We start from the raw sequence: 26774 nt of genomic DNA on the forward strand, positions 1-26774 counted from the left end.
AAGGCGCGTTTAGTCTGACGTTTCGACGCACGGGCGAGCGTCGCTCGATGTGGGACGCGTCGGAGTCATTTGGCCGCGTCCGGTTATGCTAGCTGCACCAGCGTGTTGAATCATCGGTCTAACTGTAGACGCTCTTGTTCTTGCCAACGTGACGTAACGTATGCGTGCGCTCACACTACTTCAGACTGTATTTAGCCTGCCTGTTCCTGCAGTTGAGCCCAATGGCATGTTAGGCCTAGACCCCTGAAGCGCTCCTGACAACGACCACGTTTCATCAACGTTTCGGCACGACGCTACTATTCCGCGGCTGGAATTTTTGGGGCGTATTGACAGTGAAGCTCACGGAAAGCTTCAAGCATTAGCATCAACGCATGCTACTGACCAAAAATCGGAACTACTAGATTGCGTTGACGACATCGCTGCTGGGACAAACGAGCTGGCTACATCTGCTGAGCATGCGTCTGCTGAAAACTTGCAGCGGGTGCTCAAAAGGCATGATCATAGTGACACTAGCCAGACAGACTACATTCCTGGATGCTACTAATGCAATAGCACTTGTATATATCCAAATATTTTGTGGTGTACTGCTATAAAAAATAAGCTGATTTTGTTTTTTCAAGTTTACACAGAATCTCATTTTTGGTGTTTTTTATACTTGCCGAAGCACTACCTCGCTCTTCAGGGCACATGGAACCATAACTTTAACTGCAGCATGTAGCTACACGTGTGTACTACACAATGCTAGGAGCAGATTTTTTAATTTCGCTTTTGTAAACTATAAAATCTGGCGACTAATTGGACCACATGATTGCCATGTCTGGAGATCGAACTTCAAATTGCTGTAAAATTGGTACTACCGGCAATATAAAAAAAGTAGTCCTACAGTTGTGTTGCTTACACTTTGTAGTATCCAGCCATATATCTTTATAAACATTCTGGCTGATACTCTTCTTACAATTGTTCTGATAAACAATAGGTGAATAAATTATATCTGGAACCTCTCAGTCAATTTAAAAAGTAATTATATTTTTCAAAATCAGCATGATAAACTCTGTCTGGGTGACAATTTTATTAAATTTAGTCAAAAAATAAAGTTTCTAAACAGCTCTTTGCCCCTTAAGGTAGTAGGCCCCTAAAAAAAAAGAAACGTTTATTTTAAGAAGGAGCTAGGGTTGATATAATTTTTTCTTCTGGATAAGCATGGTTTATTTACGTTACCCAGCTGTTTAGGGCTCAAAATATTGTTTGTTTATTCAGAAAATGGGCTAAACGTGGTAGTCGCACCAGCCGTGATAACTTACTAATGAAAGGCTTAATTGAGTAAAACATTATCATTTGTGTAGCTAAATGTTGGGGCTATGCAGTCAACCAGGATAAATATAATACAATAAATATTAATGAAGTAATGTTAAAAAGAATTGATAAAAATGGCACTTTTTACCAAACCTCCTCGCAAAATGAGCTCTGAATTCAAAAGTATTGCATCATTTTATTTTATTCTGGTTCATTGCACAGGTATATACGTTGCAAATGAGCATATAAAATTTCAGTTCGAAATACACGTCCAGAAAAAGGTCATGAAAGTTTCCGTCACATGAGCTGGAGAAAAATCTTGTTTTGAGAAAAGCGTAAACAAATTTCAGACCTAGCGAAACATGTGCAAAACACCACAAAGAGACCTAAAATGCACCAGGTTCATAGCTGGGTTCCTCGCGAGATGCATTAGAGTCCCCTTTAGCTCGTGTAGCTGCTCGTCTTTTCTTCCTGGCCCGTTCTGTCCCATCAGTTGACTTGCACTGAGCATTCTGGATGCGCTGGTGATTTCTGGTGATGCAAGCTTTTGTCGTTCGATGCCAGGTTCCCTGAGGACTTCCAGGGTGTGAACACCACCATTATTAAAGTGTGCCACAGTATCATTCATAGCAAACAATAGTGTAGGCAAGGTTACGTAGACCTCCTTGGGAGCCCACTGCCATGCGAGACCATTGAAGTACTCATTTGCATTTTGTGTCTTTCCATGCAGACACTTCATCAGAAGTTCATCCGAACACAAATCATTGTACACTGTTTTCACTTCGTTAAGCACGTCGTTTGAAAGCCCTCCTTTGTGCACATACTTCCCTTGGACGACTGTTTCTACCCTTCTGTACAGCCTCTTCGGCGTGTGTTGGTTCCTAGCAAACTTGCGCTTCTTTGTTTTCCTTGCTCTGAATTTCGCCATGTTGGTCAGAATGTGGTCTAGATGGCCTAAACACACTGCCGTAATTGCACTAACACTTGGGAAATTTGCAAAACGAAGCCACCAAGGTAACCAAAGAACAGATATGTTATGAGCAATGCGACGAGTGTCGTTCGCCCTCCTTGTGGCCGTTTCTAGAGTTTAAAATAATTACAAATGTGAAACTAGTTTTACATCAATTAAGCTTTTAATGATAATAAAATTGAGAAAATATTTTGAATAATAATATAAATGAAAAAACACGTACTTTCTGAACCCATGCAATGTGGTTTTAGTTTTGGTCTTAGAATACGAGTGCGTGGTATGGAAAACTTACTGTAACTCCGAAACTAATGATGATAGGAGAATAGTTTTTGTTGCTACATATTCTTGAATGTTTGGGCATACAGAAACCAGCAAAAGCAAAAAATCATTCTCGTGCAAAAAAATTTACTTTCTTATGTGGCCTACCACCTTAAGGCCCATTACACATATCGAAACCCAAGGCAGGCAGAAGTGTGAGCCACAGACACATGAATTCCACACTACACCCAACTATGACCACTATGCCGGCCAAGTGCCGGCCGCCCCTAATTCACTTACTCTCCTGTGTGCCAGGTGCGCACTCTCCTGTTATGTCAGCGTAAAGTACGCAAACTAGGTATGTTGCAGAGAGCCAGTTTTGTTTTTTCCTCTCTCAAACTGGCGAGGTGCCTTTGCGCTGGCACTGGCGGAAAGGATGCGTTAAGCATTAAGGGGGGACGTGGCTTTGAAAATGAACTTGTTGATGAAAATTGGCACAAATGTTTAGACTGTCTCCCTGATGCTTCCATAAAAGTTTCAGAGAGATATCTTGAGAACATTTTATTCAATTTTATTGAGCAGAATTTTTCTCCCTCTTGCTTTCTGGAGAGCCTGGGGAACTTAAAAAATGTGATAGGCATCGTGATAGGTTGATAGGTTGCGTTAAGTGATAGGTTGCGTTAAGGGGGGACGCGGGGATCAGATCGTGAAAATCGTAAAAAAGATCGATTTTTGGCAACGACGCATTTCGGTATCTGCAATGCCTAATCTACATTGTATCAATATGGTTTGACTGAAAACGCACTAAAAGTGCCCGAAAAAAATTAATTTATCAGTGCGTAGGGCGAGAAAACAGCTTTAAATCGCGTAAAATCACCGCAGTTTGCGGAGCCCTAACTCGTCTTTCCGGCCACCGAACGCCGCCATCTTGGTATCGTTCGAACGCTCGAAGTTTCGCCATTCCGTTTCTGAATTCTTCGGTCGTCGCCATCTTGTAACAAACGCACAAACACAAAAGAAGCGCGGGTCTGCTAAAGGCGGTCACCTGGGCCCTGCGATGAAAGCGGGCCTCCGATTGGTTGCCGTACTGAAAGGCGTCTCGCCATTGGTTGCTGCTGCAGCAGCGGGCAAGCTGGCAACCACAGCGGACGGCAGTTGTCTGCTTTGAAAACCACGCCGGCGTCGTTCTTCGCTTGACACTCGCAAAATTCTGATTTATGAAAGCTCCCAGGTCAGTGATGGATCGTCGCTCGTTCGAAAAGAACTTTTAAATGAAGCATGCCTTCGGAAAACGGAAGCGCAAGCCTCCTAGGGCGAGAAAAAGACTGCGGCTAGCGGGAGAAGCGGAGAACCCGACTGAACACGCGGATAACGTGCCGCGTTATCTTGCACTGTGCTATTGCAGCAGCGAAGCCGACAATCTCCCTGTGACATCGATACTGATAACTAAGCCACCAGAAGACGTGCCAAGGGAGGCTCTCGCACCTGTGCGTACGGCCGCGCGAGTCAGCAACCGAGATCTCGTTGTTGGAGGCGACGCGGGTCGAAGGTCTCCATCGCCGGCAGAGATGGTGTGCGTTTCCGATGCATCGTGCCACAGGGACACGCAGCCTGCGAGTGAGCCCCAACCGTCGACGAGCTACATACTGTATGGTGACTCAAGGCTCACCAGACGAATCGTCGCACGATTCAGACGCACCTCGAGCCGCGTTTTGTGTCAGCGGTGACTGCAGAAGCGCAGGCATGCAGCGTTCGCGACTCCCTTCGCGCAGTGTCAGCGACTGATAGGAAGCAGCAATGCCAAGAACAAATTTAGGCCCCTTGTGACTGCGAGTTCATTATTATGCCTGTTTCCGCGATGAACTCTTTGATCGCTAAAGCTCTGTGCCCAAGATGCCAACAGCGTTCTGTGGGTGTACACTGCGTTACCAGGCTCGGCCTGGCAGTGAAAATGGTGGTCATGCACTACTCCAAACGGCGCAAGAAAAGGATGAAGAACGCCTGAAGAAGGCATCCAAAGCCCACCAAATAAAGAGGCAAATGTGTAAGAAGATGCCTGACAGCAATGATTCAAAATATTACAGCCCTGGTGCTTTTTAATAAATTTGCAGTGCTTTTAAAACTTTGCAAACTTTGCAGCCAGTTTTCTCAATTGCATTTTTTTTGTCAATCACCTCGCTCGTGGAAAGCGTAGCACAACAATGGCTTGACTGATTTTGGTCCAGTTTGTTTTGCTGTGATCCACAAGCTGTGCTGTACTTAAAGACAGTCTTGAAATGTTTATCTTTCCATTATTTATTTCACAATTACTACATGGCTCCATGCAGTGAAGCACAGTCATGTGCATGTTATGTTGATCCCCTCCTAAGGAGGAGGGGATCAGACTTAACTTTTTTGTTTCTTGACAGAAAGGGCTGAAATTTGGCACACACACTGCACACTGCAATACAGAGACAATTCTAAAATTTCATTAGGATATCTTAATTAGTTTTGTTTTATAAGAATTTATAAGTTTCTTGCTTGTGGAAAGCCTGGCACAGTAACGAAACATGATAGGGAGCTGGAAATACTTTGCATGTTTGCCCAGATGTCTAATCTACGTCAAGACAGTGTTCGATTTTTTTTTTAGTGCGCTAATAATTTTTTGCTCAACATAACATGCACATGACTGTGCTTCACTGCATGGAGCCATGTAGTAATTGTGAAATAATTAAATAATGGAAAGATAAAGAAACATTTCAAGACTGTCTTTAAGTACAGTACAGCTTGTGGATCACAGCAAAACAAACTGGACCAAAATCGGTCCAGCCATTGTTGTGCTACGCTTTCCACGAGCGAGGTGATTGACAAAAAAAGTGCAATTGAGAAAACTGGCTGCAAAGTTTTATAAGCACTGCAAATTTATTAAGAAGCACCAGGGCTGCAATATTTTGAATCATTGCTGTCAGACATCTTCTTACACCTTTGCCTCTTTGTTTGGTGGGCTTTAGATGCCTTCTTCAGGCGTTCTTTATCCTTTTCTTGCGCCATCTGTAGTAGTGCACGACCACCATTTTCACTGCCAGACCGAGCCTGGTATCGCAGTGCACACCCACAGAACACTGTTGGCATCTTGGGCACAGAGTTTTAGCGATCAAAGAGTTCATCGCGGAAACAGGCATAATAATGAAATCACAGTCACAAGGGGCCGAAATTTGTTCTTGGCATTGCTGCTTTCGCTCAGTCGCGGACACTGCGCGAAGGGAGTCGCAAACGCTGCATGCTTGCGCTTCTGCAGTCACCGCTGACACAAAACGTCTGTCTGGTGAGCCTTGAGTCACCATACAGTATGTAGCTCGTCGACGGTTGGGGCTCACTCGCAGGCTGCGTGTCCCTGTCGCATGGTGCATCGGAAACGCACACCGTCTCTGCCGGCGATGGAGACCTTCGACCCGCGTCGTCTCCAACAAGGCGATCTCGGTTGCTGACTCACGCGGCCGTACGCACAGGTGCGAGAGCCCCCGTTGGCACGTCTTCCAGTGGCTTGGTTATCAGTGTCGATGTCACAGGGCTATAGTCGGCTTCGCTGCTGGAATCGCACGGTGCAAGATAACGCAGCACGTTATCCGCGTGTTCAGTCGGGTTCTCCGCTTCTCCCGCTAGCCGCAGTCTTTTTCTCGCCCTAGGAGGCTTGCGCTTCCGTTTTCCGAAGGCATGCTTCATTTAAAAGTTCTTTTCGAACGAGCGACGATCCATCACTGACCTGGGAGCTTTCATAAATCAGAATTTTGCGAGTGTCAAGCGAAGAACGACGCCGGCGTGGTTTTCAAAGCAGACAACTGCCGTCCGCTGTGGTTGCCAGCTTGCCCGCTGCTGCAGCAGCAACCAATGGCGAGACGCCTTTCAGTACGGCAACCAATCGGAGGCCCGCTTTCATCGCAGGGCCCAGGTGACCGCCTTTAGCAGACCCGCGCTTCTTTTGTGTTTGTGCGTTTGTTACAAGATGGCGACGACTGAAGAATACAGAAACGGAATGGCGAAACTTCGAGCTTTTGAACGATACCAAGATGGCGGCGTTCGGTGGCGGAAAAGACGAGTTAGGGCTTCGCGAACTGCGGTGATTTTACGCGATTTAGAGCTGTTTTCTCGCCCTACGCACTGATAAATTAATTTTTTTCGGGTACTTTTAGTGCTTTTTCAGTCAAACCATTTCGATACAATGTAGATTAGGCATTGCAGATACCGAAACGCGTCGTTCTCTTTTGCGATTTTTGCGATCTGATCCCCGCATCCCCCCTTAAGTATTGACTGCATAGCTAAATGCATTCTTGCATTTTTTTTTTTTCGCAACACAGATTTTTTGGAGTGCCATATTTTATGTTACCTTCACATCAAGCACACTTTCAGGGTAGACGAATAGCCATATTGTAAACTTACAAAGGGTCAAGATAAGAAAGCGAGAATGTCACGACCTGCACTGCAGCCCAAGGAACGTGACAAAGAAAACGGAGTCAAAATATGTTAAACGGCAACAAAGAAATCAGCTCCACAAACTGAGCAAGAAGGCAGAAAAACAGTTTTGAGAAAACGGCTCTCAAAGTTTCACCTTCTCTTCAGTTCTCTTAAAGGCACCAAATTTGTAGTCATTGGGGTGTTTTTTATTTTGTGGGGCTTCTTGTACATGTGGCCTCTGGTTTGGTGTGCCTCCCCCCCCCCCCTTTTTTTTTTCTTATTATAGGGCATTCTTTGCTGCTGCTGCTCTACAAAGAGCATGGCGCCTAGGTTTCAAACCAAGTGACGTGCAGAACTCTGTGTGGGCATGAATGTAGTTCCAGTGTACATTCAGGCAGCTTGTACCCACAGGCAGCCTGTACTGGCAGGCTGCCCGATTCATAGCAATTTCCAGTACAATCAGTGAAGCTTTTTTTTTTTTTTGGTAGATTTGACCATGTTACTGAATGAAGGCTCAGAGTGTCAGCAGCCTCCCAAGTCATTTTTACTTGACAATGGCTGTAGAACTTAGGATAAGAGAGCCAGTGATAGATATGCTGCTGCTAGGTGCTTTCCAGAATTGTACTTTTGTATGATGCCTCAATCACTTCTGCAGCCAGGTGTCTGTGCCAGCCCAAGGGGCCTAGGGAACAGAGCTCATGATGAGGTTCTCTTTATAAAGGGGTGGTATGACAGATATTCGACAGACTCTATCGTGACAATAGAGTGAATGCGCAATATGCTTGGATGCGGGTCCGAGATGAAGACTCATGGAATGCCTAGCCACAGATACAAGGAGCCGACGCGCAATGTGCTTAGTCGCGCAGTTCGAGGTGCCGACGCGCGAAATGTCTAGTCGTGGGCTCGAGGAGTCGACCCTCGATGCGCTTATTCATGCAGTCCGAGCTGCCGACGCGCGAAATGCCTACCGTATTTACACGATTGTAAGTCGACTCGAATGTAAGTCGACCCCCCCATATCGCTTGACCGAAAAAAAAAAAAATCAGAGAGCATACCCGAGGGCGCATTCGATAACGAAAATTTATTAGTAGCTGACATGGTCACTGGACTCCTCGTCTTCACTAGTGCTGCCATCATCATCGTTGCTGCGGTCCCACAGCGCGTCGTGGTCCAGCGAAATTTCAAATTTGGCAAACGACCGCACCAGGACATCTTGCAGAACAGCAGCCCACGCCAAATGCACCCAGCCACACGCAGCCGTCAGGGAGGCTCTTTTGACAGGTCCGGTTGGCGTAAATTCGCAGTCTTCTGCCGACAGCCACTCGTTGTACTCACGGCGGAGCAGAACCTTAAAATTAAGGCGAAGGTCCGGGCTTGTTTCATGACCACGTCGCACTTCACTGGCAGGGACCGATCACGCATTTCAGCGACGTACGCCGCAAGCTTAGCCTACAGCTCCGGAAAGCGTCCAGACTTCGGCACGTGGGAAATTTCTCACTTGCCGTCACACATTTCGCTTCGCTGCAGTCGCCACTCTCGCACCACCCGTTTAGAAACATCGAAATTGCGGCCCGCTGCGCAGTGATTTGTTTCTTCGGCGCAAAGGATGGCAGCCCTTTTGAACGCTGCTGTGAACGAGTGCCGAACGATTAGTGGGCCTGGAGCACTCATGACGACTGGGGAAGCATAGAAGTAGCACGTAGCCGGCAGTCAAGTGGAACGCGTCAAACCAATACGAATGCCTATAAACCACGACCGACTAGTAATAAAGCCGGTCGTGCTTTAAACAGAGAAAGAGAAACCCGCGAGCGGTGTCTGCTCTTCCATGAACTACCGATACTCCCCGCAAGCGCCGCGGTTCTGAGGGTGCCGCCGCAAATCGGAACAGCGGCGCTTCCATCAACTATCGACATCCCCCATGAGTGTTGCATGCACTGCAAGACTCTCAAAAATGTTGAAAAACCCTTCCGAAAAGCGAACAAACACGCGGGATAGCAAAAAGATACGGGTAGGGCCATAGAGCAAACATAAAATTGTAACTACGTTGTAGCTCCCGTTGGTATCGCTTTTTTTTTGGCGGGGCCATGTTTCGGTTTCGATTGTAAGTCGACCCCCCAACTTCAGACTTTCAAATTTAAAAAAAGGGGTCGACTTACAATCGTGTAAATACGGTAGTCGTGGGCTCGAGGAGTCGACACTCGACGCGCTTATTCGCGCAGTCTGAGTAGCTGACGCGCGAAATTCCTAGCAGCGGGCTCAAGGTGTCGACACTCGATGCACTTATTCGCGCAGTCAGAGGCGCTGATGCACAAAATGCTTAGGGGAGGGTCCGAGAGGTCCGCGCGCGATGTGCATGATCGCCGAGTCGGAGGCTCCCTATGTGCGAAATGTTTAGCCGTGTGCCCGAGGATTGCGTGTGCGATGTGCTTCGTCACGAATTCCTAAACACCGAGTGCTGAAAGGTTTAGCCGCATGTCCGAGGATTCCGCGCGTGAATCTTGGTCTAGAAGTCTGCGTCGCCGATGCTCGGAATGCTTAGCCGCAATTCTGAAACGTCCACAAGCGTAGGGATCGGCCACGCGACTGCGATGTCCGCGTAGCGCCCGTTTTGAGACGTCGAGATTACAGCGAGTGGAGATGTCCAGACTCACGAGGTGCAAAGAGCCGAGCAGACGCGAGCGCCGAACCAATGGCGAACCGCGCTGGAGTCACGTGGCGGGCGCAGCCAATCGCAGACTCTGGCACGACCTTCAATTATTTGCTTTTTATGCGCTTGTTTCTGTATGGAGGAGATCGCTGAAGCGGCAGATTTGAAGACTGAGAGACGCGCTTTCCAACGAGACCAAGATGGCGGCACTCGGTCGCGCCTTTCCGGAAATATTGTGGCTTGAAAAACGCTGTTCTTTCTTCATTTCCGCAAGATTTTTCGCCACCTTGGCTGATAAAGCGAATTTTTTAGAGCACTTCTAAGTGGTTTACAGTGATGATATTTGGGTATCAGATAGAAAAAGGGTTATAGAAACTGAAAATGTGATTTTCAAAAAAATGTTTTTTTTTTGGCAATTTTTCGCAATGCGAAAGCCGCGTCCTCCCTTAAAGGGACCCGGAAACGATTTTGACGATTTTGTACAAACGTACTGAGTCATTAGAGTAGGTCCTTCTGATCATTCATTGACCCATCTATGTGCTCTGTGTAAGCGTGTAATTTATTATAAGACTTTAAAAATGTACATCGCTGTCGATTGCAGCGCACCGCTCGGCTGAATTTTCGGCCACCCCTAACCGTTTGACTTAAATTGCCGTAATGATGCTAGTAGGGCAAGCTGTCAGACTAGCTGGCCAGGGCGCATCACCGGTAATTTTTCCGACTTCATCACCCTGCCATTTTACGGGATGAGTAGAGCCGCAAACGTGAATGGTCTGCACGGTGCAGTCACCTGGTGGCAAAAGCCCAACCACAGTAGCTGTAACGAAGTCTATTCCACTTTGCTGCTGGTGTAAACTTTTCTCGGGAGCATAATTGCGAGCATGTTTTTGTATATGTTTAAAAAATGTTTTACACTTGGTTAGGGCAATATTTGCGCTTTGTTTGGATGGCTAAGTGAAGGGAAGCTACCCTGGAGACCGAACTTCTTTATTTTTTAAGGTATCCGGTTGAAACTTTCAGGGTACATTCACACCACCAAACTATGAGGAAATGCAAATCTTCATGAAGATGTGTTTATTAGTTCCAGAGTTATTGAGGTCTAACTAGGTGGTTCATGTGTATGCCTGAGGAAGAGCCTGGAGAAATCCCAGGACATCTTAGGAAGCTGAAATTCACTGTGATGATCCCTTGATAGATATTCCAGGGGTCTACAAAGCCCCTTTTTTTTTATTTCCCCTCCAGAAAATTCTAACACAACTTTGAATTTGATGTAGCTAGTAATGACCGCATTTATCAAAAATTAGTTGCTTATTATAAGTTAATTGCACCAGCTAAAAAAAAAAAAAAGCTTGTTATACCCTGGCAAAGTCATTCAGGAACAGAAAAAAAGAAATAAAGCGGCACACAAATCTGAAGAGTGGTTCTTGAGATGTTGCCTTCCCGAGCACCACTAGTAGCGAAAAAATCCATTCTGAGAAAATGCGCCTTAAAGTTGAACACATATATTTTTATTAGAAACCTCCTGTGGAGCTTGTAATTGGCACTTGCGGCTCCAGGCACACTCAATGTGTCGGATTCTCGACTGGCTACAGCCGACAGCGCAGTTCCGCCGCTGCAAGCGTCTACACAGTCGGCACTCGCTGCGGAAGATCAAAAGTTCGCTGCTCGTACAACTTTCGTATCGCGCTGCCGCGCATTGAACATCTGCACTGTCTTGGGCTTCGTTACCGGCATCACGTGCAACAAAGAACTAGCGGAAAAAAAAAAAAGCTGAGGAAATAATCTAAAAGATAGCACAAGGCGTTGAACAGCTCGCAAGCAGACTTCTGTTGAGGCGGACGGAGCAAGGGGCAACAACGACACGAGCGCGCGGGCGTGGCATCGAAGGGAGCAGCCGCGTCCCTTCGAGAGACGCGGCTGCCATTGGCCGCCGCCCGCGCAGCGGCCAATGGCAGGCGTACATTAGCCTGCAGGTTTTGAATGCGCTGCTCTGGCCAACCAGCGCTCCGCATCACGTCGAGGGAAAACGCCAATAGCGTCTCAGCCGTGCCGACGATGCCATTTTGCAAGGCGGCAAAACAGAGACAAAGTATTCACAGTCAAAAAAACACCAACATGGCACGGGCAGGCCGCATGTGCCGGGAATGGCGCGTGCGCGAAGTTTGACTTCATTTCGGCATTTGCACATGTTTTGTGGGCCGCAATGGCCACAAAAGTAGTTTTTTTCTTTTGAGTTGCGGTTGAATTAGGTGCTGATAATTACAGAACAGGTAGTTTATGAGACATACAACCCAAAAATATTGCTTTTCAAAAATCTACTTTTTCGAGGTTTTCTGGTTTTCAGGGGCCGCGTCCCCCTTTAACCCTTTGAAGGTTTTCGCCGTACATGTACGGCGGCGGTTTTCTGTCCCGCAAGGTCTTTGCCGTACGGGTACGGTTCCGACCCTCCGTTTGAAATTTCGCGCCATAATGACGATGAGCGCTCATCGGGAGGTGCTGCCACCTCTTAGCACTTACAAGATGCGTTTGAAATTGGTGCTACCTTCTTGGGGAGATAAACAGAGCTGATTGCTAGCTTCAGCGCGTCGTTCAGACTGCGGCAACGCCCCTTTGGCGGTTTCGGTTTCGCCGCGTGATCGCAACGGAGGCGCGCGAAACGTCATGTTTTTCTTTGTCGGCACTCTCTTGCAGGGCGGTGGAAGTTGATTTCTATCTTGATTGGCGCTGCTCTTAGCTTGCTTATAGCGGCGTTCGCGAGGTATTCCCGCTCTCAGTGGCAACGCGCCTTCGCGGTTTCGGTTCCGCCGCGTGATCGCAACGGAGGCGCGCGAAACGTTGTTTTTCTCTTTGTCGGTACGCTCTCGCAGGGGCGGCGGAAGTTGATTTCTATCTTGATTGGCACTTCTCTTAGCTTGGTTATCACCACTTGCTTATCAGCGCCGTTCGCGAGGCATTCTCGCTCTCCGCGGCAACGCGCTTACGCAAGAGGGTGCCTCAGACCTCTGCCCAAGGCAGCCGCACGCAGAGATGGCATGTGTGCGCCAACACAACTCCTCGCTTCAAGAGAACAGACACGCATTTTAGGTGTGCAGACTGCGATAAGGCGCTGTGCGTAGACCCGTGTTACAACGAGTACCACGCTCGGAAATACTATTGAACATTTTGCAATTCTGAGTGATGCCTACACCAAAATACTGTTCCTAATTATTTTTGACTATTTATTCCCGACTTAATACATTTTGGACATTCAAGATCCGCAAAAAAATAATTTGACCACCTGGGACAGTTTTTTTCAAAATAATTCGACCCTCAAAGGGTTAAGCTCTGCACCACCAGGTCGCTGGACCATGCAGACCGATTAGGCCACTCACGTACGTCTACACTAAAGCTCCTTCATCAGCTTGAGTTTATGCCTCAACCCATCCATTGAAACGCCCATCTCACCTGTGGTTACCGGAATACCGAACACGCTTGGCGCTGCGACAGAATGCTCGCAATGCTTCGCTGCTTCGATAGCTCTCGCTTGGGGTTGGCTGCCAAGCTATGCTGCTGGACAACCGGAAATAGACATGACGTGCCATTATTACGCAGAGCCAGTGAAGGAGGAGCTTAGCCCTGACCATTTGGCGAATGAGTTGAGAAGAAAATGTATGGCTATAAAGGAGGGTAACTTGTAATCCTCCGTAGCTCTCTTAATACAAGATGCTTCACAAAAATCCTGGTGCGAATGTTTAACTGTAGCTGTATCCTATGCATCTACAAAAATCTTTCCGAACTGTTCCAGGGGCCCTTTAAGTGCGCTTGCTTTTAACACGTGTGAGAGTCAAACATTGTAGTCTCTCTGAAAAAACTACAGCATGGCCTTTTGATCGTGGGACTGCACAGTGGCCAAGTTGGGGGTGCATTCATTACGCGAGGAAAAAAATTTGACTTTTTGTGTCTAATCTAGGGGCGCGGTCATAACATGAGTGCATTCATTATGGGAGTAAATACGGTAAGCAAGATGAGCACGACAGCAGCAGCGAGCGCATTGACCTTTGTGCTGTCTTTCACTTCAGTGCGAACTAAGCATCGAAAGCAGAGCGCATACGAAGCTACCAGCACTGGGCACACTTTGTCCACATCGCAGATCGCTTTCTAGATACGGCACCCACGCGGGCATGCACTCCGTCCGCATCACCGATCGCTTTCAAAATTCGGCGCTAACGCGGGCGTGCACTTTGTCCACATCGCAGATCACTACCAAGTTGCTGCAGCCGCACTGTAAAGGCTCATTCACACCAGCGATAGACAATAGTCACGCGACCAGGTTGGTTGCAAATGGTCGCAAATGGCTGCTTTTCTCGAAAAGTGACTGTTTTGGGCTAATTGCTTGCTGCACAATCTTTCAGTCGCGTGACCGTGGTCGAAAAACTGCTAAACCAGTCAGCGGCGTGCTGAAAGTTACATTAGCATGTGTATTAATTCGCATCATCCTGCGTCACAACAAATACAAAGTCCAAGCCGCCATGACAGACTACAGGAATGTAATTGGTGTCTTGCCCTGTGATTCCAGGGGCGCAGCAGTTCCAGCAACGTGTCGAATGTATGCGATGGCATTCGCAGGAAACTAAAGAGCAGCAAAAGAAAGCACGAAAATTATACACCGATTCCCACGCAACACAAACTAGAAATTGCAGCTTACTCTCCATATTACTCCTTGACAAGCGCACAAAGTTTGAACAGAAGGCGGCTTGTGTGACTGATCACTTATCGCGAACGGCGACACACACCGGCAACACTTTTTCTTTGAAGGCTTCTGTGCTGCCGCAGCTGACACCACGCACACCACAGCACATCAGCACAGTGACGAAGTCTTGCTCTTTGCTCGAATCAAAATCCATGGCTTTTGCCTGAACGCGAAACCAGCAAACTGCGCGGGAACTGCGTAGATCCCTAGGGTTTTCGCTAAGAACGATATTCTCCGGGATTGTGACTAGCAGGTCGCGCTTGCCCGCACTAGCCGGTGTGAGCATCGGTTGCTATCAGCCGCTTTTTAGTCGCCAGTCACAAATGGTCGCGTGACCTCCTCAAGTCACTGGTGTAATTGAGCCTTTAACCCTTTGAAGCTTTTGCCGTATATGTACGGCGGCAGTTTTCTGTCCTGCAAGGTCTTTGCCATACGGGTACGGTTTTGACCCTCTGTTTGAAATTTCGCACCATAATGACGATTTGTGCTCACTGGGAGGTACTGCCACCTCTTAGGACTTAGAAGAAGCGTTTGAAATTTGTGCCACCTTTTTGCGGAGATAAACAAAACGGATTCCTAGCTTCAGCGCATCGTGCAGACTGCGGCAACACACCTTTTGCGGTTTCAGTTCCGCCGCGTGATCGCAACGGAGGCGCACGAAACGTGATCTTTCTCTTTGTCGTTACTCTCTTGAAGGGATTGCGATCATTGATTTCTATCTTGATTGGCGCTGCTCTAATACCTGGGTCACACAGGCACATTTGGAAGGCCTTCCAGTTGACGGCCTTCGAAACCCCACAACTCTATCGACTCAAAGGAGTTGTCGTGCTGCTACACGGCACTTTTCAAACGCCATTGAGTGGTTCAGGCGTTTATCGCAAAATTGTGTGGCGCTGCGGATCTTTATTTTCGTTTTCATGTCACGAAAACTGAAACAACATTAAAACCACTTAAAAGCGCTATGGCGGCGGTATGACGGCAGCCGGCAGCACATGGAGGGAGAGTGTGCCAAAGAACATGAAGGAAGGAATGAACACAAGCACGTTCGCTGTCGTCAAGAGTATGTGCAGTTCGCATATATCAAGTGGCAAAAATACTTTATTCAATAATAACTCATATATAGTATTTTTAGAGCATTTTGGTTTGATTTGTTCGATCTAACCGTGAGTACGAGCACACTGTGAACGAGAGGGCATGTTCGCGCTGTTTCCGCTTTCGTTGCTCAAAGGCTATCGAGATTTCGATAGAGTTGTAGGGTGCTCCGTTGACTCGTTAGACTATCGACTCGGCGGCCTTCCAAACTGCCCGCGTAACAGCTCAAACTTGACCTTTGAGTCAATTGACTATCGGTTGGAAGGCCTTCCAAAGGCCCGTGTGACACGGGTATTAGCTTGTTTATCACTCAATGCCGTTCACGAGGTATTCTGAATCTCGCTCTCTGCGGAAACGTGCTAACGCGAGAGGGTGCCTCAGACCTCTGCCCAAGGCAGCCGCACGCAGAGAAGATGTCACGTGTGTGCCAACACAACTCGTCGCTCTAAGAGAACAGACGCGTTTTAGGTGTGCAGACTGCGATCCCTCGAATTAAAAACAAAAGTGCAAAGAGATACGAATATTTGGCCCAAGGAAAAAAAAAGAAACATCGCAGTTTTGCCAGAAAAGCAGAGCATTGATGGCGATAGCAAAGAGATTACACGAAGCCAGATTCGTCGTTTTATTGGTATTATGTGCACTCAGGCAAAGATAACTCAATAACCAAAAATGCTTGGTGTCACAACGTGAGCAAGTGCTTTGCACCATGCCTCGCCTCAGAAACTTCAGATCACGCAACCACGAACACTGGATACATAAGAACAAAATGCATGCATGACGGTGCCAACCATCTCTGCTAGGCCTTTGCACTTGCTGAAGATAACCTCCAAGACACTGTGCTGCATGGCCCGTATATAGACAGCCATGTATGGCTACAGCATGGCTAGAGGAGAGGAGATGCTCTACCTGGGGGAAAGGGCAGATAGGCATATGTCCCCGGTTCCTCTCCTTCCTATAGAGTAGGCTTGATCACATTACCATGCTCGCCTCTTGCCCGCCTCCCTTGTGCTGAAAGAATTGTCAGCTTTAGTGTTTTCCGAGTAGTACCGTGAGCTGCCGTGGCCTCTGCAAGTTGTTACGTGAGAAATGGCGCAGGACTGTTTCCTGCATTCTGTGTCCCGGCACGTGTGCTCTGGCAGCGTTTTTGTCGCTTAAACTTTTCATGCGGAAGGATGCTTGCAAGCGATTTTTCCCTTCGCCGTCATAGGTTTTGCTAGAATTTACCAGCCATGCAGGCTCATAGTACATGCTTGAGATGGCCAGAAACTTCGTTAAATTAAAACCGTGTCACGAAATTACTTAGTCTCCAAATCACAATCTCCCGCATGCAAGGGAGAAAAACGGGGAGGAAGCATGCTGTCTTCCGTAGCGTGCGAGGAACTGGGGGTTGTACTTCGGCAGCAACGCAGGATCGCGCAGGCTTTATCCTGCGAGCGATGTGCTTTGGCGGCAGAGTCTAGGTGGGATGACAGCTCGTAGGTTTGCATGTGCGGTGTTCTCAACGCTCAGTTTGCATTGAAGTGATAGACAGCACAAAGGTCACTTTGCTCGCTGCTGCCGCCGTTGTGCTTCCTCATGCCAGCGTTTTGACAGTGAGTGTCTGTGGTCGTGGTGTGTGATGTGTGCATGTTTGCCTGTGTGTGCTGACACCATGCTTATCACTTAGTTAGTGTTTACAAGTTTATACGGCCGATAAAACTGGTATCCTTACTTCATATGGCCGTCTACTAATTTGCTATTACATTCGATGCTTCACCTTTCGGGTGAAACTGCACTTTTTTTATTTGTAAAAATGATGATATTGCATATTATAGTGGCTAAAGACTGACTATGGCGAATTTCGAGCAATCTTACTGTGTTACAAGCCTAAACAAGAAAATGCTTTGAAATGCATTACATCATCCTGACTGAACATACTGGCATTGGGCTTCTGGTGCAAAATTTAAAAAGTGGAAGTTTCTGCAGTAGAATCTCAATGTTACAATAATGTCTGATACGAATTTCGCCATAATATGAATTCTGCAAGAACCTGCGACTTTATAATTTCTAATACAGTCGACTCTCATTACAATGGACCCTGGTCACCCGACAAAAAATATCTGGTTTATCCGAAGTCCATAATATCCAAACGCTTCACATCGGAAGCATTGGCTGCATGTCTAACGACACTATTGCAAAATAAAAGAGAGAGAGAGAGAGTTGCACCTTCGCTTGAAAGGCGAAGCATCAGTTGCGGTATCAAATTACTAGACAGCTATGCAAAGTGAGTTTAGTAGTTTTATAAGCCGTGTAAAGCTGTAAACATTCGTTTACTAACTAAATTAACAAGCACGGTATCACATGCGCACAGGTAAACATGGACACATCTCGCTCAATGACTGCGGAAAGTCACTGTCACACCATTGGAGTGAGGAAGCGTGGCAGCAGCAGAAAGCTAATTTACATTCATGCTGTTTCTCGCTTAAGCGCGAAGTAAATGTCAAAAGCACAGCGCATACGAAGGTGCTGGCGCTGGGTGCACCTTATCCACATCGCTTTCAATATACGGTGGCTGTGCGGCCGTGCTGCTAGCAGCAGCCGCCGAAGTAGTAGACCCCCGCCGCCTCGCGCAAAAAAGGAGACGGTACGCTTCTGCGCCGCCTTCTTCCCTCATGTGCGTGATATTGCGCTGCGATCGTCGCCTGACCCCCGAAAGTCAGTTGTCAGATACCCAATTTTGAAAAAGCTTGTTGCTAATTTCGTCCACTGTAGCCGATAGTCCGCTGTAATGAGCGTATGCTGTATTGCAAACCACTTTTCATACCGTTTCGGTTGATACGTACAATCAAGCCACTACGTGATCCCTAGTGGAGCTGGCGAGGAGGCTTCGGCGGGCCGGTGAGCCGGTAGCAGCAGACACTGACCGTTGTCAGGCCAGCACAGTGGCTGTGCTTACCCCCCCCCCAAGAAGAAAGATTCTGCTTTGTGCAGTATCATGCAACTTGTTGGTCGTTTTCAAACACCTGGCAACTTTATCGGGAGCCCGCAATCACACACAACCCAGTCTTGCTGTGTTCTGCTAGATGTGCTAGTTTTCATTTTTTGTGCGCAATTTTTTCTTTTATTTCTGCACGGAGAAATGCATTGCTTCGGCTATCTGACTCTGATCTCTCGTGTATACGGTAATACCAAGATGGCGGTGCTTCGTCAGTGGAAAGCCATGCTCGCATGGTCAGCAGGGCAATAGCACTTTCTGAAGCCTGAATTCTTCCACGATTGTGAAGCGAAAACGCTAAGTGCAAGTTGCTTATATTTTGCTGCATATGTTTTACGATTATTTTGCTACGAGGTCAAGGAAGGTCTTAGGATTGCAGAACAAATATAAATGATAAAATCTGAAAACTTGAACAAGTACCAGGCCAATTTCATTTCCTGTTGCCCCTCAGTTTTCGCCATCATTTCCTTAGGTTTTTGGGTGATATGAATTTCGTGTGATACAAATCTTTGTGCAGTTCTGAGATATTCATATAATTGAGATTCTAGTGTAGTAGTCAACCGCTTCCTGCGAAATTAACAAAGATTTTTGAAAGACAACTGTTGTTCCTTAAACTTAAATTGGACTTGTCCCTTGTTCTGCTACCCAGGGAGAGTTCCAGACACAGAAGGAAGCAGCTTGGGCCATCTCCAACTTGACCATTAGTGGCACCAAGACCCAGGTGTCCTACTTAGTGGAGCAGGGAGTTGTTGCACCTCTCTGCAACTTGCTGGTTGTGCGAGACCCCCAGGTGGTGCAGGTGGTCCTAGACGGCCTGAACAACATCCTCAAGATTGCTGGCACCCAGTTCTATGCCGTGGCCAGCAGCATTGAAGAGTGTGGTGGCCTCGACAAGATTGAGGCTCTCCAGAATCATGAAAATGAGGAGATCTACAAGCTGGCCTATGAGATCATTGACCAGTACTTCTCAGATGATGTGAGTTGGCCTTGTACCACTCCTGTTCTTGGTTTCAGATCTTCAGAAGTACTGACAGGAAATACTTGACTACTCACTTCCTTTGTGTTTAGATTCAGAGATGAAAGGTTATTTAAAAAAAAAAAAAAACTTGGATTTGCATTGATTTGGATTCCTCGACTAACTTTGGTTGTTACCTGTGCTGTAGAAAAGAAGAAAGTGAACTTTTCTTGCATGATAGTGGCACACCTGCCTTTGAAAGCACTCGTAAGCACTCAAGGCACAACTGCAGAGCATGAGAAACAAAATATTCAATGAATGCCCTCACTGGAAAGATAGCTCTTCGTACTTTTTAGTCACAAGAAAGCTTCTGTTGAGGTCAGCATAATGCGCAGAAAAAGGGCTAAAGGTAGTGGCATATTTTTGGCCATTGCAAGTCCAGATCAACTGACACAACGAAGACTGAATCATGAGCTAATTAAATTAAACAAACAAAAAGGCGTACTGTTCATGGCTAGCGTAGATAGACTGGCCAGCCGAAAATTTAACTGGATATGATATGGCAATACTTCGGTAATTCGACCCTCGTAAATTCGAAAAATCTGGTAATTTGGGTTTGTTCTCTGGACCTGGCAAGCACATGCATTACCTAAAGGGACATCAAAGGCAAATAGTAGGTGAATGTGGACTGCTAAAATACCTTTTCAGAAACCTTGCAGCGCTTGTTTCGTGCCAAAAACTTTTAAGGGAATGTGTCATCCGAAGGGTCCACATATTTATAGCGCAACTCAAATTGCTTGCCTCCAAGCAGGGACTGGCGACCTTGCATATGCCATCATTGCCCTTCACTGCCATCAGTGAGTAAAATGGCGCCCGACAGATGGTGCTACAGTTTATTGTGTGAAGCGTAAAATACGGCCAGAAATCCGAGCCAAGACAGCCGACAGCAGGGAAGTGAAAGGAAAAGCACGCCAACTCATAAGCACGATTTTCAATGTTGTCGTGATGGGCCTCATTCTCTGCTACTTTGAGTTTGAGTTTTGTGAGCCAGCAAAGCCAGCGCAGCATTACCCGATAACAAAACTACTGAAACGCGGAAGCACGAGTGGCACAGAGCCTGATGAAAATGAGACCTTTTGACCGCTTGCTTTGTTGCAATGGTAACTTCAAAAATTTGTTTTCTAAGAATCAAATAGAAGTACAGTTGAACCCACTTTAATGATACCAGTTTTAAATATATATCGGTTATAACAACGAAAAGCTGCTGCACCGTCAACTTTTGTATGTTTTTCATGGTGAAATGACCCGCTTACTACAAGGCCCCAATGCCGCATTATCGGTTATGCAAGGTGTCTGAGCCGAAAGGTAGCGAAATGCAAAATCTTTGAAAAGACATCGATGAACTTGAAGTCCTGAATGCCAATTTTTAAAGCGAGCATCTCTGCTTTCTGCTCAAGTATGTTGCCCGAAACGGGGAGGTTCTTTGCTAGGACTCCTTTCAACCACAGCTGCAGGGCCTCTTCAAGCTTTGGATGTTGTCCTTTCCAGTCATTTTTTGTAGTGTTGCAGTGTGGCTGGTCGACTGCAGACAAGATCTTTGTCAAGTAATAAGACAAGGTCTGTTTGGAGATATTAAACTCCTTCGCGATGTCGACTTGGGTCCGTCCTTGCTCGATAAGGCTGATGATGGCGTCCTTGTCCAGCGTCATGGTCGAATATTTTCCACGCTTTGACACATTCGGTGGAGGCGGGTGAAGAACAGAGACCATGGCGTCATAAACATGTCGGCGTGGCGCTGAATGAAAAGCCGCAACACACTAAAATAGCGATGATATGTTGTACGGCGGCTAGTGATGGCAGCTGATGATTTCATTTGCACTGTACTGGATAAAAGCCAGCGGATTACATTGCCGGCGGAAACATTGGGCCATAATAAGTCACTCGGCGACAGTATTTGTCTTTTCTTTTTTAAGTTGTTTTGCCCTAAGTTATATGCAAATGAAAAATTGTAAAATATTTGTGTCAATAAAAAAATCGTGAACGAGTGCTGAAAATTCGGCATTTTACTATAAAATTGTCAAATTCAGCAATTATGTACATTGCTCATGAAATGAAACATGACAGAAAATAAAAAAAAGAAATAAAGAAACAACCGAACAAGCACAATTACTTCAGAGTGCGATGTCACGTTGCTGTGCATCTGGTTGTTTAAGGTGGTAAGAAGTATTATCTAAGCGTAGGAGCCAAAATTACGCCGATGTAACACAAGCTCAAAACGGCAGAAACAAAAGTGTGCATGTTAGCTAGACCTAAATTGATGCATTTCATTTCGCGAGTATAGTACAGCTTGCTAAATTTGGAGCATGTTGCATTTTCTTGTATCATAACACACAGATACATCTCCTGTCAGTATGGACAAAATGTATTGTCCCTGTAACAATTTTTTTTACCATGCCAGTTGCAAAAGAAAAGTCCTTGGACGTTTTCTGGGTCTGCAAACACAACTGCCACTGAGCAGACAAAAAAGCCCGTACTGAATCGGGACTAATGCAGTCATTTACTACAGCAGTTTGGAATCCTTGCATTTCTGTTTACCGAATGTGATGCACACTTTCTGAAAGCAAAAGCAGCCAATAAATGAATTGGCACAAGCATGGCGCATTAGTGTTTGAAATGGGGTGGCTGTGCCTCCTGCCCGTTCTACCCTTGCTGACTGGTGTGTCCTCTGGTTACAGGTGGACGAGGATCCCACCTTGATGCCACAAGCCTCTGACCAGGGTTACCAGTTTGATCCCAATGCTTCCATCCCTACGGATGGCTTCAAGTTCTGATGGCCATGCTCCGAGCCTCCCGTGACTACCACGGGCGGGGCGGGGAGAATTGCTGCCACCGGGACAAGAGGGGAGGGGAGACGCCGCACCTCTAGCAAGCGCGGCTGGCAACAACAGACGAGTGGCAGTGCGTGCAACTGGTGTGCAGGAGAGTGAGCGAGGCAACTCGGACACCCGTCTTCTGTGTTGGAGGTGGCGCAAGTCGGCAGTGGCACGCCCCCGCTAGTGCTTCTGCATGTTCGACACTTGCCTCTTGCGGTGTGGCCACCACCAACCGTCGCCAAGGGCGCTTTGCCCTCTCCTACTCAGCATTTTTTGCCATCGGTTACTATCATTGTCCAATTCCCCTTGTGAAGACTCTTCCTGTCAAGCTAGACTGTAGAGAGGTGGTCGTAGCTGTTCACATTGTTCTTCCCTTCCTTCAATCTCTCCTCTGCCCTTGTCCGTGGTTATTCTTACCGTATTCCTTCAAAAGAGGTTGCTACTTTCTGTTTCTCTCTTTTTGTTACTTGCTTTTCCATCTTTGTCACCCATGCCTGGTGCTAACTTGGAGAGAAATGGACCAAGCACTGAGGAATTACTCTCTTTGCTTCTGTTTTTTTTTTTTCTTCTGTTTTTGCGTGTTCTTAATAGGCATGTGTGGCTGTGCCAGGTGTCCTGTCCTCTGCATAGGTGCTTTGTCATGTTATGTACCCAACCTCCTTGCGTCATGCCAGCGGGATCTTGGCAAACATGAGCAAAGGTAGGGAAAAAAAAATGACTAAAGAGAGTAGGTCGTGCACATGGTGTTGTGCTTGAAGGCAAAAGTATTTTGACACTCTTTTGTGCAGGTTTTGCTTTTTATTGCTTTTAGGAATTGTGGTTTGCTGTCAGGTGTGATACCTCAGAATCTTCCAGATGGGAGGAGAGAGAAGCTAGTGTGTAATTATATGTCTGTAATTACCGCCTATCCACACTTTGGGTAACTCAAGCTAAGTTGTGTGAAAGCAGGCTTGCAAAGAAGCACATGATTGCAGCCAAAGCTGAATTTTCTGAGATATACATTGTTCAACAAAGCGATCAAAGGCTGCTGTGCAGTGACAAAGCACTTTCTCCAGAGAGAGCGGGACCTCTGGACGAATTGAGCACAATAGCAAGAGCTGCAAAAGAAATAAAAAACAGCATCGCTGAAGATCAGTTGTTCATCCAGGTGCCTTAAGTTCGGGAAGCTTCCTGATGTGCCCTTGAAGCTGGACGCAAAACAAGAAGAAAAAAAAAAGAAGAGCACAAAATTTGTCGCCAACAGAAGAAGAAAAGGCAGCGCTGCTGTTGTGGCACTGTGGCAACGGTGAGATTTGCCGGACACAGCCAACGAGCATGAAGTGCCAATCTGTGAACATGTGGAGCTGGAGCTAAGGGACTGCTGCTGCTTGCTTCTGTGCTGTTTTCTAGTTTTCTGAGGCATCCAGCTGTGGCTGCTTTGATCCATTTTGTGTTCCCAGTGGCAGTTAGACTGAGAGCATCTGGGTTTTGTGAGCAGCTCCCAAAACAGTAGGGAAAAAGGGTACAAGTCCAGGATTGAGGGATGCCTTCAGTCAACTTGCTGGGGCATGTACTTTTCCCATGTAAATATTTACTGTGGTCCTGCATTACAGCACTCATTTGTGGCAGTAATGCAGCCAGAAAGAGCAGGGTCTTTCTGGTTTGTTTTAATTCTCGGCTTGATTGCATTGAAGCAATCTTGGCCGCAACCTTTGATTGTACATGAGTCTGTTTTGCTCGAACTGACACCCCTTTTCCTTTTTATGCCATGAGCAAAACATTAGGTGTTTATAATGTAGGATTTGTACACAAGTATGCTTAACAAATTGTAAAACCATGTGAGGACACACATGATGGTTGTGTCACAATTCGGGAGGACCTTCGTCAAAGATATTTTACAAGATGGGCAGAGCTAATGTACAATTCTTTGACCCAGTGGCTGCTTTCGCAGTGATGCTCTGTTTTGAGCTTGCTGAAAACCCAGAGGCTTTTCCTTGACATTTATTCCCCCTCGTGTGTGTTGTGACCTGGGCGATTAAAGGTTATCGCTCCTTTATTGTTTCGAGCACTGTGAGAAGTTTTGATGGCCAGTTTAAAGCTAGTATTATATTTGGGACTGAATTTTTTACTGCCTGTTTTGTCCTCGTGTGTTTAGGCCTCTTTCGTGAATATGCAATAGCTGCGTGGTTTCACAAACATTTGGGACTGAATTTCTTACTGCCTGTTTTGTCCTCGGGTGTTAAGGCCTCCTTCGTAAATATGCAATAGCTGCGTGGTTTCACAAATTGTAGGTCTGGCTGTACGTACATTTCTTGTTGCATCTAGCTTTATTCACAAGCCCTCCAAGGAGTATGGTCATGGCACGCAGCCATTGTTTTAGGATCAACAGTATGCCCATTCGGTTCGTTGGCACAGCTACACCATTCTCATAAGGTGGCCAGTGTCCCGGATTGTCTGTGTTCTATTTGCGGCAAAGAACATACAAGAATGTGCTGATCATATCGTCAAAGTATAGGTAAAAAAATGTTATCTGGATCTATTTTTCTTTTCTCTCTCTCTCTCTCTTAGTGCCAGTAAAGTTCTCGAGGCACCGTTTTGTGAACTTGCAGTGTGCACTAAGTGCTGAATTTGAAGTTGCTCAAATGACCCTTTATTTTCTCTGGAAGGAGTGTTATCCAGTCTGCGCAGAAACGTGTAATTGCAGGAAGTATGAGACTCGTCTCTTGTGGATTGCTGTGTTAAAGCTTCCCAAACGTCCATATTCAAGTGGATCGAAACGCCACCTTGTGATATACACTGTCTGAAGAAAAGTTTCTCTCTCGCCTTGAAGGATCGTTATACCAGGGTGCAGTTGTGGGGAGGTGGAGCCTGGCAATCCTTAGTGTTGTTCTTTGGTAGCATTCCTCCTCCGCCTCTCTGGGCCTCGTGTAGTGGGCTCTGGTGGGCATGCAACGTACAGTGCACTACGAGACTAGTATAACCTGCTGTGGTTTCATCCTCTCTGTTGCCCCCCCCCCTGTGAGCATTGTCTCGGGGGCTGTATGTGTGTGTGTGCATGATTGTGTGTTCGTGCATTGTTGGGCACAGCTTGGTGAACTTGAAGGACTGTGTGCATGTGTGTGCTGCTAAATGCTTGTTACTAGCGGCCACTGTTTTTTCTCAAAGCCGGTGACAGCTTGTTAAGGGCGTATTTGATGCCTGCATATATTTTTTGCTGAGCCAAACTGTCAGCCACTGCAGATTTTTTGTGAAATGAGCTCAATAGACACCTCCTTGATAGGCCTTATTCAAATTGAATCATCTGTGACCACTCGCATGGTGCATGCAGGACGTTGGCTTGCTCAGCTCTCGAATCAAGTTCACCAAGGTGTGATAAATTCCTCTTTTGAGCACCCATTGTCTTTGTTGGGTGAACAGCAGCTGACAGTTAGTAACTAATTAATCTGTCGTCGGCTTTATGCCTTAAATTATTTTTCTCCGCCAGAGGGTCCTGCGTCTTACAGCCTAGGGCAAAGAAAGCCGAGTGCTTGTTATTTTGATGTTACCTTCCTGTCAAGCTGGTGTGCCCTGTGCGTTTCTGGACTGTGTGCAGTGCATATATATATATATATATTCTTGTTTTTGTTTTTTCGTTTTGGCGTCTCGATGCTCTTTAGATGTCGTGGTGCACCTTTGTAAGGAAAACAAATGTCTCCAAGGAGGACCATTGTACATACACTGCAAAGCAAATACTACCTGTAAATTTCTTTTTGGTGGGAATCGAAATTTGTTTTCCTTGCAAAGATGTTTCTCCTTTAAAGCTCCTTGCAGGCTACCTTTAGGTTTACAAAGAGTAACATGAAATTGAAAATTTTTTTATACTGTATAGGACATGCTATTTCAATCGGCACACAATTTAAAGGGTGAGTGAAATGCCCCTTGTAAACCGAGGTGCCATGGCAAATAAAAAAAAAGTATGAACCTGGTAATCACTCTTGTGCACAAGTGTACTTGCTCTGTGTCACTGTAAAGACTGCGGGATAGTAGTAAAGCGATCTCAAATTTGTGTCTAACCCCCGTATTATTATATGCATCTTCAAGTCCATACTTGACTTGATATAAATGACGCCTGGTGCAAACACACCCAATATGCTCGTTGAGGTTCCTTTGGTGCGTTCACGACAGGCGTCATTTAAATCAAGGCAAGCCTGGGCTTCAAGTTAAGATACATTTCTGAATACGGGGGTAAGCCTCCGCAGGGCTCATCTCTGGAGGGGTCCCTCGTACTGACCATGGCGGCCGCATTTCGATGGAGGCGAAGTACGAAAACACCCGTTTATTTAGATTTAGGTGCACGTTAAGGAACCCCAGGTGGTCAAAATTTCCGGAGTCCTCCACTACGGCGTGCCTCATAATCAGAAAGTGGTTTCGGCATGTAAAACTCCACAATGTAATGTAATGTCCCTCGTACTGCACGCTCGGTTTTGATACGAAAGTGTCTTATGGCCCATTCGCCGCGTTTACATGAATACAGTAGAACCGTATCGTAATATCTCGCCGTAACGCATTCCGCTGATGCACCTCCGTTTACATG

General features: G+C 46.5%; 1 protein-coding gene across 1 annotated transcript in view; it reads left to right on the plus strand.

Moving 5' to 3' along the window:
• Kap-alpha3 (karyopherin alpha3) overlaps positions 1–26169 on the plus strand; it is a 62735-nt gene extending 36566 nt beyond the window's left edge. Inside the window, exons 10-11 of the mRNA XM_050188497.3 lie at positions 19044–19370; positions 22085–26169. Coding sequence (XP_050044454.1) covers positions 19044–19370; positions 22085–22180 — 423 coding nt within the window. The 3' untranslated portion in view covers positions 22181–26169. The remainder of the gene's footprint in view (positions 1–19043; positions 19371–22084) is intronic.
• The last annotated feature ends 605 nt before the right edge of the window (positions 26170–26774 follow it).

This window comes from Dermacentor andersoni, chromosome 2 (assembly GCF_023375885.2).
Source record: "Dermacentor andersoni chromosome 2, qqDerAnde1_hic_scaffold, whole genome shotgun sequence".
Taxonomy (NCBI): Eukaryota; Metazoa; Arthropoda; class Arachnida; order Ixodida; family Ixodidae; genus Dermacentor; species Dermacentor andersoni.